This window comes from Carica papaya, chromosome 8 (genome assembly GCF_054855325.1).
Source record: "Carica papaya isolate Zhongbai chromosome 8, ASM5485532v1, whole genome shotgun sequence".
Taxonomy (NCBI): Eukaryota; Viridiplantae; Streptophyta; class Magnoliopsida; order Brassicales; family Caricaceae; genus Carica; species Carica papaya.
The window spans coordinates 29331343-29347511 of NC_142316.1; the positions used below are offsets into that span (position 1 = coordinate 29331343).

Sequence of the window (16169 nt, forward strand, 5' to 3'; positions counted from 1 at the left end):
CCTTAATTGTACAATACATGTATAATTAAAAAAGAAAATCCAAAAATTACATAACCAAAAAAAAGTCACTATATGGATGTTTTATTGGACAAAAACCATATATAATTGTACATGAACAAAGTTATACCACGCTTACATATGCCTGTATGTATACATGTATAGCGATCTCAAGCTTAACGAATGTCCAATGTTGGATAACTAGGGAAAAAAAAGAGAAATATATATATATATATATGTATGTATGTAATGATGTAGAGCCAAGCTGGATTATTCAATGGAGTAATAACAGCCTTGACTTGCAAGCAATTAGAAAGAGCATACATACCCTTTTCTCTTCCATTTCCACTGATCATATACCCTCCAAAAGGACTAGCAGCATAAAAAATTCCATAACAATTAACCGAAACAGTTCCCACCCGCAAGGCTCTTGACAATGTGTTTGCAGTGTTTATATTCTGCGTAATCACTCCGGCAGCCAGCCCATATTGACTCTTATTTGCCCGTTCAATAACTTCATTCATGTCCCTACTTACAAACATTATTCAAGTTAGCAATAAGTTTCATATACATGTATATACACATATATGTATTTTAATAAGTATAAGAAAACACTCACTTTAATTTCAAAATGGACTGAACCGGACCAAATATCTTGTCTTTTGCTATCAGCATGTCATCCTAAGATATAAACTTGATTAGCTCGATTATTATGTGAGAAACTTGCAGCTAAATTCAATTGGGTTTGATAATTAATTAGTACCTGAACATTGGAGAAAACAGTGGGTTTAATGTAGTAACCCTTGTTGCCAAATCGCTCACCTCCTGTTTCTAGAGTCGCCCCACATTCAACACTTGATCTTATGTACTAGGGGATCTTCTCGATTTGTTTTGAATCAATCTGTTGTGTTAATCATTCATATTGAAAATGACGTTTATTTGACATATGGAATATTATATGCATATATAGGTAATTAATTTTTAAATCATTCATATTGAAGATATAATAGATGTAAAAAGATGAGCCAAAAATATGAGCATTTACCTGTGGACCTTGTTCGACCCCTGCGATGAAGGGATCACCGACTATATGTTTTGCAGCACGTGCTTTGGATTTCTCAACAAACTCATCGTAGACACGTTCGTGTACGAAGTTACGAGATCCTGAAATACAACATTGTCCCTGTATATGCCTAATTTAATATTGATTAATTAAACTATAAATAAGAAGAGTTTTATTGAAAGAGAATTTATGGGATATATAACATACTTGATTGAAAAATAGGGCAAGATAAGCCTGCTCAACTGCAGTATCTATATCTGCATCTTCACATAGAATGAAAGGAGACTTGCCTCCTAGCTCTAGAGTTACCGTCTTAAGATTGTTTTTTGCAGCTGTTTCCATAACAGCTTTTCCAGTTACAGATGATCCAGTGAAAGATAAGCCTGCTCAACTGCATTATCTATATCTGCATCTTCACATAGAATGAAAGGAGACTTGCCTCCTAGCTCTAGAGTTACCGTCTTAAGATTGTTTTTTGCAGCCGTTTCCATAACAGCTTTTCCAGTTACAGATGATCCAGTGAAAGATAAGCCTGCTCAACTGCATTATCTATATCTGCATCTTCACATAGAATGAAAGGAGACTTGCCTCCTAGCTCTAGAGTTACCGTCTTAAGATTGTTTTTTGCAGCCGTTTCCATAACAGCTTTTCCAGTTACAGATGATCCAGTGAAAGATAAGCCTGCTCAACTGCATTATCTATATCTGCATCTTCACATAGAATGAAAGGAGACTTGCCTCCTAGCTCTAGAGTTACCGTCTTAAGATTGTTTTTTGCAGCCGTTTCCATAACAGCTTTTCCAGTTACAGATGATCCAGTGAAAGCAATCTGGAAAAAGAAAAGAATAAAGAGATAAACAGTTTAAGTTTTAATTATGTTATGAGAGATTATTGTCGTTCTTGATCTTCTTCTTGTTTGTTTAAAATTTTTTTAAACAAAAAAATATATATTAATACACATATGATCATTATAATATTGATTTTTTCAAAAAAAATACATATAAATGCACAGAACAACTCAAAATTACAAATTTTTATAGAGGAAAGAACTTGCGAAAATCTTTATAGACCTAAATTCACTATATCATTTTCTTACGATTTATAAATACCTTATCCACATCCATATGGCTGGCAAGTGCTGCACCAGCAGTTGAACCAAGCCCAGAAACCACATTTAAAACACCAGGAGGAAGACCAGCCTGCCACAAACAAAATCTCCCCATTTGAAAACAAGTCATAATTTATTCAAAAAAAAGCCTCATGGAGAAGATTTGAGACATATAAAGCACACAAGGGAATCTGATCAGCTGTTTTAAGCACAATGGTATTTCCACTAAGCTAATGCAGGAGCTATTTTCCATGTAAACATCATAAGAGGAAAATTCAATGGAATGATTTGGCCTATTGGTTCACGAAGAGTCTGCACTTGATGCCGACCATCACTTGGAACTGTTAAACCATGAATTTAATCTGCCCAACCTGAAAAAGTTTTCAAATGTTACAAATTAAATTATCTGTACAACTTACCATCTTCTTTTATTCATAAAATTCCAACATTAAAAGAAATAATGTTTGTAATTTTGAGTTACGTTATATTTTTATATGCATTTTTATTTAAAAATTATTTCTATTATATTAGAATTACAATTATAATTAATGAATATATGCATTCTATATTAAAAAAAATTATATAATTTTTTCTTTAGAATAACTTGTTTTTTTATCATTTTGATAAATTACTAATCTTAATTTCTACATTTTTTTACCTGCCTAGTATCGGATTAAGCGAATAATGATAGGCATTTTAATTTTAGCAGCCTGTTCAAATGCCTCAAGCCATGCGATCTCATCGTTGCAAATCAGCAAAGCGGAACAAGATGTTCGATCTTTCCTGAAAAAGTCAGAACTCTAATCAATCAATCTTTTAATCGCATTAAAGAAAACAACTAAATAAATATATCAATTATGAACAGATAGTTAGATACATAAGCTGTGATCCTAGGCCATGGCCCTTCGTCAAATGCCTTACGAGCAGCGGACACTGCTCGATTAATGTCTTCTGCATCACCTTCAGCAACATGAGCAATCACATCGCCTGGTCGGCGTCCAACGTAGGAAATGTTTTCCCTGCCACAAAAAAATGTAAAATTAATTTTTAATAAAAATAGAAAAATTGAGATTTAAACACATTCTAATACCATACTAAATAATTAATTAAGCCAATTCTCCCAAATCTTAAACCCATAAAAAGGAATTCAATTAATTATTTATATTCTAACGTATAGATATATACATATATATATATATGTACATATAGACGTTATGGATAGAGAATTCATCACTAAATGGAGGGAATCACCTGATGCAGCATCGACAAATTGTCCATTGATTAAAGCTGAGTAAAATTTACTTTGACAGATGGACTAATAGGTTCGTCTATAGATACATCAGTAGCAGTACTATACTTGTAAGTTCTTGCTCGCCTCAGAACTGAATTTCTCCCTGCAGATTAATTCAAGCAACCATAGTGCAAATGTGAAAACCAAAAATGACACAATAAAGTTACACTGTTTAATCCACCATAATGAGGATTTATGCATACAACAATCTAATCGTTTATATATGTTTTTCAAACCATGAAATTTTATCATCAAAAGATTAAAATTTTTTGCTATATATTAAAAATTTTAAATTCAAACTACTTATGTGTTTGAATTGAAAAAATATAATACCGAAATAACTAAAATAAATACTTGAATTTTACTAATTCTTTACCATGATTTAATGTTTATTACAAAAAAGTTCAGTTGTTGAGTGGCCTCTTCCACTTACGTATCCTATTTATACATATATTGTTCCGTATGGAGCGAGGATTCCAAGTTGGTCCCAGTACGTGCATGTATATAATAAGTATGATGTCTCTACTTACCATAGGGATAGATTTATATACTAATATTATTACAAAAACAGGCTCTGGGATTTCTGGAGAGAATACTGTTACAAGTGCCAAAACATTTCAGATTGCGACAGGAATAGAGGAAACATGAAGAAATAGAACACTCAAACTTACATCAGTTGTACATGAGTAAATTTTTAAAATATGCATTTAAGTATAACTGATAATTGACTATAAACCAAGGTTTATATTGGAGTTATATTTTGGTAATTTTAGTTTGAATTGTGAATAACACAAAATCATATTTCTCTAATTTTAGTTTGAGTTATATATTTTTAAATAAAGACCTCTTTATTATTTTCAGAATGTATAAATAATAGGTTAGATAAAATGACTAATTTGTTCCCTGAAAATAAAATGAAAATCTCTCTTTTCACTTACTTTCATTTTTCATTTGTTTGTTAAACTCACAATCTTCCCTTCTTTTTTTTTTTTCTTTTTTACTTGTTCAAGAACGAAATTTCCAATCTACCTACTTTTTTTTTTTCTCTTTTAATCACGTTGAAGTTATATTTATCTATCATTTTTAAAAAAAAACCTATAATTCAACACTTGATTCTTCAAACAAAGTTTCCTGTTATTGTTCTCATAATTACCATACAAGTAATATTTTTCCAACAATTTACATATCTCCTCAAACCATCACATTGAATCTACGTGGGTCTAAGACTAACAAGAAGCAAGCTACATATGCAGCCATGTTTCGATATGGTTGCTCAGGTTCTCTTAATCTTTGAAAATGTTCCAATCTCTGAGAAATATGTACTTTGAGTTCCACTTCCAAGCTGGTGAGCATGAGCTTGTGGGTTTGTCAGCTCAATCCCCTGCAAAAACACAGGAAAAAGGAAATCTAGTAGTCATATCTCATCATCTACCCAAAAAAAAAATGTTGAAAACAAGTAGCATCATCTTTAAGCTCCAAAAGAAGGGACAAGCGGACATTATAGGAATATCCGCTTAAGTTAGGCTAGATACTCTCTTAAGTTAGCCATGTCAGCTTTTACCCCAATTAGCAGTTAGCAATATGCTCGATTCGCTCTTAATGAACAAGAAAAGATACGCTTATAGGAATATCATGAACAAAAATTTTGAAATAAATAAACGTGGTAGCATGGACCTGTGACTTCTGGATTAGATAGCAAAAGACCTACAATTAGGACCCGGCCTGAGGGACTCTATTCAATAAAGTATGCTATTTTCAAAGTAAGTATTCAACAAAAATATGTTTTCTAACTCCATCAGTTCTAAAGCTAATCACAGTACCCTCTATTAATCAAATCTTTATGAATATGAACTTCTGGAGATCCGATGACCATGTGGGAAAATAAAAAATGTACTTATCCCATTACTCTCAGAAGATAGAAGCAACAGGATCAAGATTAAGAACTTAGACATAATTTAGCTAGTTCTCTAGATGGCAAGTAACATGTACTTGGCTGGTTAACGAAATGGTTTATAAAATTTCCAGACCCAACAATGTCCCCAAGTTTTAACTGTATATATATCTAGGAACTGCAGGTGCCTGGTTAGAACAAAATAGTTACACCCAATAAACAGCAACTAAGCTCCTGGAGAACATAATAACTAAATGAAGCAATTTGCAGCCAATTTAGGAAGAGAAATATCTACCTGCACAGGTGTAAACGCCAGACTTGAAGTCAGTCCAGATGTAGCACCACTGCTTCCAAAAGCCTTTTCCTTAAACCTAAATATAAAATTTACGATTATTCCAAAGGCAAGGAGAAGCCTGAGAATTAACTAGTGCACAACTTTATTGAAGTAGATATAAAACAGATGATACTCTGTAAGCTTCTATAAATGGAATGTGTGTATCCACCACAAAAGAAGCTATTATTAGATCACTTACTTCTTAGCAACTTTAGCAGAAAGTTTGCTCTGAACACGGGATACCCGTAGTTTGTTACTCCCAGCTTGGCCAAGCATTCCATAACCCTCGCCCAAACCATCACCTATCATCAATAAATATAGGACAAATGAGAGGATTGTTTGGGTTTGCTAAGTGATTAAAGCACTAAGTATTTAGATAAGTGGTTATATATTTAGACAAAGATCATTATTTGAAAAAAAATTATTATATTTTTGTAAAAAGCAAATCTTCAAGGCTAAATTGGCATTGTACACGTTAAGAAAATAAACACTTAGTTAATACAAAAAAAAGGAGATAACACTCTTTTTCTTCTATTTAAAACTGCTTATTGGCACTAAATAAGCCACCTATCCATTACATTGCCAAACAGGAGGATGTGAACAGAATACAAAACTGCTTATCAGACAAATAAGTGAAAAGCCAAGGTCTATTCGATACATAATCTATTTTCTATTTTCATGTTCTAAGATTAAATGTGTTTTATTCACCAAAACATATTAAGTTCGTCAATAATAAGTGATAGTGAAAATGATGAAATCTGAAAATTTTAAATTGTTGATTTTAGTGTTTTCTACAGAACTTTTTCCTTTTGTGCTTAAGTATTTCAAAAACACACATCTTTTTAAGTACCTTGATGAATAACAACATAGATAAAAACATGAATTAGGAAAGGAATATTAGAAAATGCTTTCATGCCTTAAACAGAGTCCAAAATCCTCATCCAACAAAAGTTTTCAAAATGAGAGGAAACCAGAACATACACCTCCAACTTCATCTGCTAAAACATAATGAAAGAAATGAAGTGACTAGAAATTAGCTTACACAGCAAAAGTAGTTTAGAATTGATACTTTTGAGGCACGGCAAAAAAACTAATTGACTGCACAGGAAGTTACCTTTTTAAATTACAAAGTACAGAACAGAAGAAATATTAATAAATAAGACAATTGGATTTTACCCAACGAACTCTCTTCAGGTACACCAAATTGCATCCTATTAGCCAGCTTCCTCATGTCTGTTATTGCATACCTGGGTCCAGAAAAGCAATTAAAATAAAATAATTAGCAAAAGCAAAAAGAAACAGCATATAAAAATAGAATGGCTAACATAAAAAGTATATAGAATATACCTTTCCTTCATCTTCCTTAACCGACGACCACCTCTCTTTTTCTTAGGCTCAGAATCAGGAACTGGAAGTGGTTTAGGTTGCTTTGCAGGAGGTGGTTCTTGCCACTTCTCAATTTTTTTACGAATCTCTTCCCGTAAGGCTCTTCCCGTGCTCCCTGATGGATCTCCTCTGGTAGAATCCACTCGTGCTGCCAAGGTCGATTTTGCGGCAAGGAGACGGCAAGCACGCATCCTCAGTGCCGGAGGTGTACTCTGGAAAATTTCTGTCTGCTCCAGATAACCAACACGGAATTGTGATGTTGCTGTGGAAAATCCTGCAAGGTTCCTTTTCTTATTACCAAGAAGTTGAACATTACAAGCAGGGATCTTGGCCAATGCTGAGAGACCACCCGCCGTGCCCATAAGTTTGGCTGCTACTGCACTTCCAACAATAGCAGAAAGATTTGGTGCAATATACCCCATTCTACTTTCCACAAAATCAAGGACCTTTTTCTTTGCTGAATCAAGATCAAGAGCTCGATCACATGCCTCAGCGGTCTTCTGAAGGACATCATCAGGAAGTGGCTTTCCACTTGTAGTTGATGCTGTAACTGAAACAACCATAATGATAGCCGATGGCAAGAGCCCTTCTAGATCAACAAGTGTTAAATCCATCTCATTTCCGATCTTTTTCACCACACGAGCATAATCTATTGGGTGATGTACAAGTGATTCAAGCTCAGGAAATTTCAGCCGGTACTTGTCACGAATAAAATTGTGGATAATAACAATTTCATTCTCAATATCAACAGATAAGGCATTGCAATCCACAATCAGCTGATATTCAGGATCATTCTCCAGTATTGTCCCCTGATATGATGTATCAGTGCCCTTCTTAAGAGCATCTTCCACTTTCTGCCATCACAACAATGCATTTAAACATGTCATTAGAAATAATACCATGCATGAAAGGCAATTCACCAGTCAATTACCACCGAACTTTATTAGCCACACTAACCAACAGGACAACATTATAAAAAAAAAACACAAGAAAAAAAAAAAGAAAAATGTGTCACAAATAATCAAGTCTGTAAGAAAACTACATCTATTAGGGAAACCATGAAAAAACAAGTGTGTGGTAGAAAATGTTAAATGATAAATATGGGGTAAAAAATATTAATAATGGTAGGTGTAGGGTAAAAATATTAATAATGGTAGGTGTAGGGTAAAAATATTAATAATGGTAGGTGTAGGGTAAAAATATTAATAATGGCAGGTGTAGGGTAAAAAATATTAATAATGGTAGGTGTAGGGTAAAAAATATTAATGATGATCAATTGCATCCTAAACTAAACTCTGCAAGCAACTCAAATACAATAATTCAAGATCTTCAAACCATGAACCACATTAATTTAAAAAGAAACTGTGGACATCAACTAACCTGAATTATATCAATGTATCTCTGCGTCTTTTGCAGTTTGGAAACATTATCCAGATCATCATAATTAAGAGCTTCAATATCTGCCATACCGGCATCAATATCTTCATCCATGTTCTCAGCATCAGCATCTTCCTCCTGAAACAATGTGCAAAAATGGCTTATCAGTCCAATAAAATCGGTCAAGGAATTCCAATAAGAAGTCAAAAATAAGTGATAGAGAAGTTCTCAATCAAAGATATGATCAGAAGAAACAAAAAGAATGAAATTTTTCATATCCGAGTGAGAAAGAGAGTAAGAAATAAGACAAAAACTGAGGGAAGTTAATTTTGTTTTTTAGTTTTCTTAATATTTCCTATTTCTAGTTAGGTTCTTAGTTTCTTAAGATTTCTCATTCCTAGTCGGGTCCATATTACAAACCTTATAAAATGACTTATCTATAACAGTTTTAGATTTTCTTTTTTTTTTTTAAATATATAACAGTTTTAGATACAACTTAATACAATTCTACGTTATTATTTAAATTAAAACTTTAGCCTCTACGTTTGATCTTTTCAAACAAATAGCATTCGCTGCACCAAAACTGGTATTAGAGCAAGGATTTTCACCTCGACCTGAAGTCTGTGGATGGTTCTAGTGGAAAACGAGCCACCGACAATAAATCGAGGTTCGAAAATATCGAGCAAAGACTCTGACGGAATCGATGAAGCTCTTCGGCAAATAACCCAGACGTTAGCTGCGTTATCTACCCAAGGAAATCTGAACTGGACAACGATGACCAGATCTGCGTGATGAACAACACAACTCCGCCAATAGCGAGACAAAAGATGGCCAATGATTCCTATGTAGTGCAGAGAGGTTCACACAAAACGCTAGGGAGACAGATCACACGGATCTACCTCCTAGAGCACCACAGTTCATCAACCAGTTAGGAGTGATCCACGGATAGCCTTCAACAGCAATGTCAACTGTCACCGATTGCAAATCCAACTGGAAACCGACGCAGTTGAACATCACTGCAAAGATCGCAAATCAAGTTGTGTCTTCTGCAACTGGCGAGGTCTGCCCCTCTGCGGAAGTACGAGCAACGGCTACAGGGCAAATATGGGCAGTGAGGTGGATGGTCACTGACAAGTCCCTTCGGCAGCCGACAATAACATTTATAGACCTAGACAAACTTTTATAGAAGTGGGATCTCAAAATTTCACTCAAAATTTCAAAAATCCATATGGATGTTTCCCACCTTAACGCGACAGAGACAATCTACGACGCCAACAACCTCAAAACCTCCGTCAAACACATCGCAAGGATTGGACAACTCATCGAGCAAAGACAATGATCTTCGTTCCAAATACCGAGCTAATGAACGACATCATAATAACCAAGAATTTAAGATAAAGATTGATTCGCCCAACTTTGATGGACGGTAAAATATTGAAGATTTTCTCAACCAGATTGATACTGTTAAAAACTTCTTTGATTATTTGAATATTGCAGAGGAAAATCAAGTGAAGCTCATGGCATATAAGTTGAAAAGTGGCGCCTCTGCTTGGTGGGAACAACTTCAATTTAATCATCAATGCCAATGAAAACAACAAGTCCATACCTGGCCAAAGATAAAACGGTTATTGCAAATACAATTTTTACCTCCAGATTATGAGCAATTTTTGTACCAACAATATCAAAATTGTTGGCAAGTTACTGATACTGCGAATGAATATTTAGAGGAATTTTAATGCTTAATTGCTCGTATTAATTTATCAGAGACAGAGTATCAATTAATTGCTCGCTATATTGGAGGCTTGAAGCTTGCGATTCAAGATCATTTGGCTCTTCAAGGTGTTTGGACTTTGCCAGATGCAGTTAATTTGGCAATGAAGATGGAAAATCATATTAATAGGTCTTCGGCGCATCCTCAAAACCATTTTAGAAAACCAAGTCAAGAAGGATCTCCCAATCCAAGGGTTTCAGTGGCTTCTGCCAGCAGTGATTACACTGCGAATGATGTCTCTTAAGGCTAGAATTCACTACAAACCCAATGCAGGAAGCAGCAGCAGCAACAATGAACCAATAATGATATTTATGCACGGCCTAATCCCAGGAAATGCGTCTTCTGCCACCAACCAGGTCATCTTCAAACAATTGCCCAAATAAGCAAGCTGTTAACTTTATTAAAGAAGGCGGTGGTGCAAAGGACAAATGTTCAAAGAAGATAATTACAAGGGTCCTGAAAATGAAGAGGGAGATGTTGAAGAAGAAGTGTCATGCATTGTTCAACAGATATTAATTGCTCCGAAAAAGCCAAATGATTCTCAAATGACACAATATTCCGAACCAGGTGTAATATTTGGAATAAAGTATGTAATATGATTATTGATTGTATCAGAATTGAGAAATGTGGTTTCTAAAGCTTTGGCAAAGGCGATTTAGGAATGGCCAGCCCCTAAAACAGTGGGAGAGGTGCAAAGTTTACCTTGCTTAGCTACCTTTCATGGGCAGTTTATTATGTAGTTTAGCACTACCATTGCACCTATCACCAAATGTTCAAAAGATGAACAGTTTCCAGAGGAAGAGGCTCAAGAAGACAGTTTTGCTTTGACCAAAGCAAAGTTGTGTAACACACTCATGTTGCTTTGAGAATGTATTTCAAATTGCTTGTAATGCATCAACATTAGGAATTGGAGCTGTTTTGTCTCAAGAAGGTCGCAAGTGGAATACTTTAGTGAAAGGGTCAATGAACCCTGTCAAAAATGGATAACCTATAAACTTGAGTTTAATGCAGTAGTTCGAGTCCTAAAGCATTGGGAGTCCTATTTGACCCAACCGGAGTTTGTTTATTCACATATCATCAAGCTTTAAAGTTCATTTAACTCTCAAAAAACAGAGAATAAGATGCATGGTCATTGGATTACTTTCCTACAGAAATCTACTTTTGTTATTAAGTGTAAGTCTGGTCAACAGAATTAAGTACTTGATGCATTAAGTCGATTAGCCTCTTTACTAGCTACAGTTAGTAATGAGATCGTCTGTCAGATTACTGGGCGACCACCCCAGCCAGAATCCAACCCAACTGAGAACAATTCTCTACAGCATCAACGGTTAAGAACCATCTCCGCCATTAATCACGCTCTGATCACACGGCCGTGATTCATCTACCAGACTTGAGATCCCGTCTCTTTAAAACTCATGGACATAGAGTTATGAGCTTATAGACCATATCATGTTCAATTAAGGTCGTACAATTAATATTGAGATCATGGGGATTCAATTCTTTGAAAGATATTTATGCTAATGATGAAGATTTTGGTAACATCTTGACATGATGCAATAACAAAGAGTTGTTTGTTGATGTTATGATTCAGGATGAATTTTTATTAAAAGGTATGCAATTATATATTGCTCACACTTCTTTGCGTAAATATGTAGTCCAGGAATTGCATGTTTGAGGGTTAGAAGGGCATGTAAGGAGAAAAAACAATCAGTTTGGTGGAAGAAAGATTCTATTGGCCTCAAATTAAATGGGATGTAGGATGGTATGTTCAACAAAATATTAATTTTTATACGCCTGTACTTGTTCCTGAGACAATATGGCAAGATTTAACAATGGATTTGTTCTTGGCTTGCCACAGACTCAACAAGGTGATAATTTAGTATTTGTATAGTTGATCGTTTCTCTAAAATGGTTTGTTTCCTTGTAAAAAAACCGAAGATGCTTCTTATGTGGCTCACTTGTTCTTTCATAAAACCGTTTGTTTGCATGTTGTTCCTTATTTCATTACTTCTAACGACATGTAAAATTTAAGTCATTTTTGGAAAACTTTGTGGAGATTATTTGATACTTCTTTGAAGTATAGTAATACCAGTCATCTATAAACGGATGAACAAACTGAAGTGGCTAATGGAACCCTTGGTAATATGATTCAATCAGTTTGTAATGACAAGCCAAAACAATGCAACCTTTCTATTGATCAAGTTTGCCTTTAACATGATGTCAACCATTCTACCATGAAGGCTCCTTTTGAAGTTGTTTACACTAGTGCTCCAAAAACAGTTGATTTGATTCGACTTCCTCTCTCTCTTGACGTCAATCCTAGAGTGGAGGAACTTGCAGAGCATATACAATGGATTCACCAAGAATTCAAATAGAATTCGGAAGATCAAAATTTACATTATAAGACAGCTGCAGATCAATATAGAAGCGTTTAGGTGCTCAAAGAGAGTTATTTGGCGATGGTTCATCTCTGCAAATATTGTTTTCTAGTAGGTTCTTACAGCAAGCTAAATGACAAAAAGATTGGTCTCATTCGGATTCTTCATAAGATTGGTGACAATGCTTATAAGATTGACCTTCCTGCCAATATGAATATCTTCAATGCTTTGTTGCTGATATTTTCAAAGCACTATCCTCCTGATAAGTTTTCTTTGCAAACCACAAAACTCGAAAATGATTTTTCTTCAACAGGAGGAGATTGATGCAGCACACTTTTCCTAATTTAATTCTAAGTGTTATTATTTTATTATTCTTGTCTTTCTACTTTAAGTCTAAGATTTATTTCATTTTTCTAGTTTCCTTAGTATTTTCTATTTCTACTTAGATTCTTAGCTTCTTAAGATTTCCTATTCCTAGACGGGTTTCTTGTCATAAACCTTATAAAAGAATTTATCTGTAACAGTTTTAGATATGACTTAATACAATTCAACGTTATTCTTTGAAAATTTAGCCTTTGTTGTGAGTAATCTAAGTACTCTATATTTGATCTTTTCAAACAAAACTTTTGTTGCACCAGAAGTAGACAAATCTACTTACAAAATGATCATCTTCATTGTCTGATAACTCATCAAGATCAGCAAGAAAGGAATCAGCAAGAGTTGCCTGAAAAAGACCCCCCAAAAAAAACCACAATCAGTATGCAAATATTTTTTAAAAAAATAAAAAGTATATATGAATATTTATGTGCCACCCATGTAGAAAATATTTACAAATCTGTAATAGTATCAATGACATTCCCAAAATCTTCACACGTATAAATGTTGTGACCCAAAATCAAAGAGTCAAAAAAGTGTAACCATCTATCCCTAATTGTTGACATCTCACCCTCTATACCTTCAAAAGCCCTACTTGTCATGAGAATCAGTATGCAGATATAAATATATAATATTTATTGATACTTCTCTAAAAAAAGGCTTGAAGCTCTAATAGCTATCAGCTTAATAGCTTCCTTCATGATTTATTCACATGTATGCAGTGCTAATCATGAATCTATACATATGAATCGTTGTAAGTACTTCACAAAAATTAGGAAATAGGGTTCTCTAAAACATCAGCAAGAATTCATCAATGTTCAGAGTGCTAAACATGAAATGAATAACTTAATATAAAAAAAATAATTGATGCCCATATGCATACCCAAACATCTGAAGTCAGAGAAAAATTAAAACTTAACAAAAATACCAAGAATCTTTGACATAAACTCCATGCTTGGTGAAATAAGCTCCTCCATTAGCCAATCATATTACAAATGAGCATTCATTACCTAGATCAACTAGGATCTTCCATGTTAACAAAGTGTCATATTCATTACCGACTCAACAACATGGAAAATACAAAGAAGAAGAGATACAAAAAATACAAAGTGGACAAATGCATGGGAATCCTAATTACATCTCACTTAACAACATAATCCAAGATTTATGCATTGCATTGTTATCCTAAACATGTTTATCTTTCCATCTTTCCATTTAAAGATCATCACAGTTTTCCTAATTAGTTTCATAAAATATGTTTGCAAGAATCAGACACTATACTTGTTTCTCAAGACAAATACCTAAAGGATGAAGAGGAGGTTCATAATCATTACCACAGAAATTGATAAATCACTACTAATTACTTTGCCTAAAATAAAATCAGTTAACAAAAAAACTGAATTTGGTGATGAACCCCCACCCCTTGCGGCTTGTACATACCAGATAAACTACACAATATCTACTATGCTAATCACTAAAATGTCACCAAAATCTTTACAAGCATATTCTTCAGGCAAATATAGAACTTTTTAGATCCTCAAGGTAAGGATAATATTTCCTAAAGTTTATCTATTGTCTCTAAACAGGTAAAGCCATAGAGAACTGAGAAAAGGATTGAAAGGCAGTACAGACAAGATTCCCAGGAGGGCAGGGGTAAGGGGAAGAGGGAGAAATCACAGATTTTCAAGAATAGGAGAAAGATCTTTTCTACAGAGGCTTCTAATTTAACAGAAACAAAGTATAAACCAAAAGCAGCAAAAGAAAGGGAAAAAATTTGACATCTCTTCATCATCCATCACAATTTGCAGTATCCATATAAGGGATCATGATATCAGAAGAACAAGACTGCAAGTTGAAACAAAAAAGAGATATCAGTTTGCTTTACAGAGGATCATATTAGTTACTAATTGAACCTAATAACAACAATTGGCTTTTCGAATAATCTAAATGCAGGATATTGTTAAAAATCAAGGAATATCACTGATGGATTTGGCATTGAAAAAGTAGTGGGAATATAAAGTTAGGGTAATGTCTTTCAAGAGAATGCTACTAATGGCCATAAACTAGCCCTTGATTGATTGAAATTACTTAATGGTTACAACAGATCGAACATTAATTTAAGAAAAACGCAAAAGAAACGAACAAATAAGACAAAAGAAGTAACAATGACGAAATGAAACTTTCGCCACTGGAAACAGCAGACACTGCCAGGAGCTTTACAATACCAAAATAATAATGATAATAATAATAAATAAAAATCCCCTAAATCGTATGCAACGGAATGCAGTCTCTTCAGAACCCGGAAAATGGAGCTTTAAGAGTGTTCCGACTGCGATAAAAGAATATTAAGTAGCCAAAAGAAACAGAGAGAGAGAGAGAGAGAGAAGGCAAGTCCTTATTAGGTTTGTGACTATCTGCAATAATCAAGTAATGTAATTCTGATACTTGTCCAAGAAAAAACCAAAAGATTGCTATAACCGACAAACAAATGGATAATCAATCACAGATGTGAGGAACAGCCATGAAGAAATAACAAAAGGAATAATTAGCTCACCATTGTTTCGCTTCGAAAGGAATTTCTCCCTATATACAGAACAATAAGCAATCAGAACGCTAGTAATCTGGAAGTAGAATCAAAAAAGAGTAGAAACCCTAGCTGCGAAGGGATTGGGAAATCTGGAAAGTGTTCTGGAATTGAGGTGCGTCGTGTGGAGGTGTAAGAGAGGGCCAACCGAATAACACTATAGCGGTCTGATTCAATCCGAATCGATTCGATTAGGCCCAGCCTGCTCGGTCCAGTACGAGTTTTTGTTTCTCGAATTATAAATTTTTTTATCTTATTCGGCAGATAATAAGAATCAACATCATAATCGGAAGCAATATTAAAGCCCATTTAGTGGAGTTTTTACCGTGCTAGAGCCCTCAACAGTTAAATAGAAAAAATTAAAACTAATTTGGTAAAAGAAATAATTAAAATTTAAACAAGTAAATTAATTATAAATATAATTTTTTTATTTTTTTATTTTAATTTAGTGTAAAAATGAAAGAAATGTGATGGAGTATAAAATTAAAAACAATTTTGAAAAAAAATGATGAAAATTTGGGTTTTGATGGTATTTTTGAAAGAAAAATTAGAAAATGAGGGTCAAAATATAATTTAAAAAAATTTTATCACGTAGGATGCCTGGTCAGTAGCCCC

The 16169-nt window shown here is 34.1% G+C and overlaps 1 protein-coding gene, 1 non-coding gene and 1 pseudogene across 4 annotated transcripts; all 3 read right to left on the minus strand.

Moving 5' to 3' along the window:
* Nucleotides 1-77: 77 nt before the first annotated feature.
* Nucleotides 78-4715, minus strand: LOC110816505 (benzaldehyde dehydrogenase, mitochondrial-like; annotated as a pseudogene). Its single transcript, XR_015814225.1, has 11 exons — nt 4656-4715; nt 3419-3482; nt 3045-3186; nt 2826-2950; nt 2317-2538; nt 2156-2258; nt 1268-1443; nt 1043-1180; nt 761-898; nt 617-678; nt 78-525 (listed from the first exon to the last, which is right to left on the minus strand). The product of XR_015814225.1 is annotated as a benzaldehyde dehydrogenase, mitochondrial-like (transcript).
* On the minus strand, nt 4572-15709 carry LOC110816486 (U4/U6 small nuclear ribonucleoprotein Prp31 homolog). 2 transcript variants are annotated; one of them, XM_022044701.2, is made up of 8 exons: nt 15525-15709; nt 13254-13319; nt 8450-8584; nt 7031-7923; nt 6860-6930; nt 5883-5985; nt 5645-5720; nt 4572-4839 (listed from the first exon to the last, which is right to left on the minus strand). In XM_022044701.2, exons 1-8 carry the CDS (start codon nt 15525-15527, stop codon nt 4732-4734), a joined length of 1455 nt encoding a protein of 484 aa, XP_021900393.1. In that variant the 5' UTR covers nt 15528-15709; the 3' UTR covers nt 4572-4731. The 2 variants fall into 2 exon arrangements, with proteins under 2 accessions (XP_021900393.1, XP_021900409.1); XM_022044717.2 differs by lacking the exons at nt 13254-13319; nt 15525-15709 and adding an exon at nt 9055-9237.
* On the minus strand, nt 11470-11684 carry LOC148252788 (small nucleolar RNA U3). The gene has a single exon (XR_015815636.1). It is a non-coding gene; the product is annotated as a small nucleolar RNA U3 (small nucleolar RNA).
* Nucleotides 15710-16169: the final 460 nt, after the last annotated feature.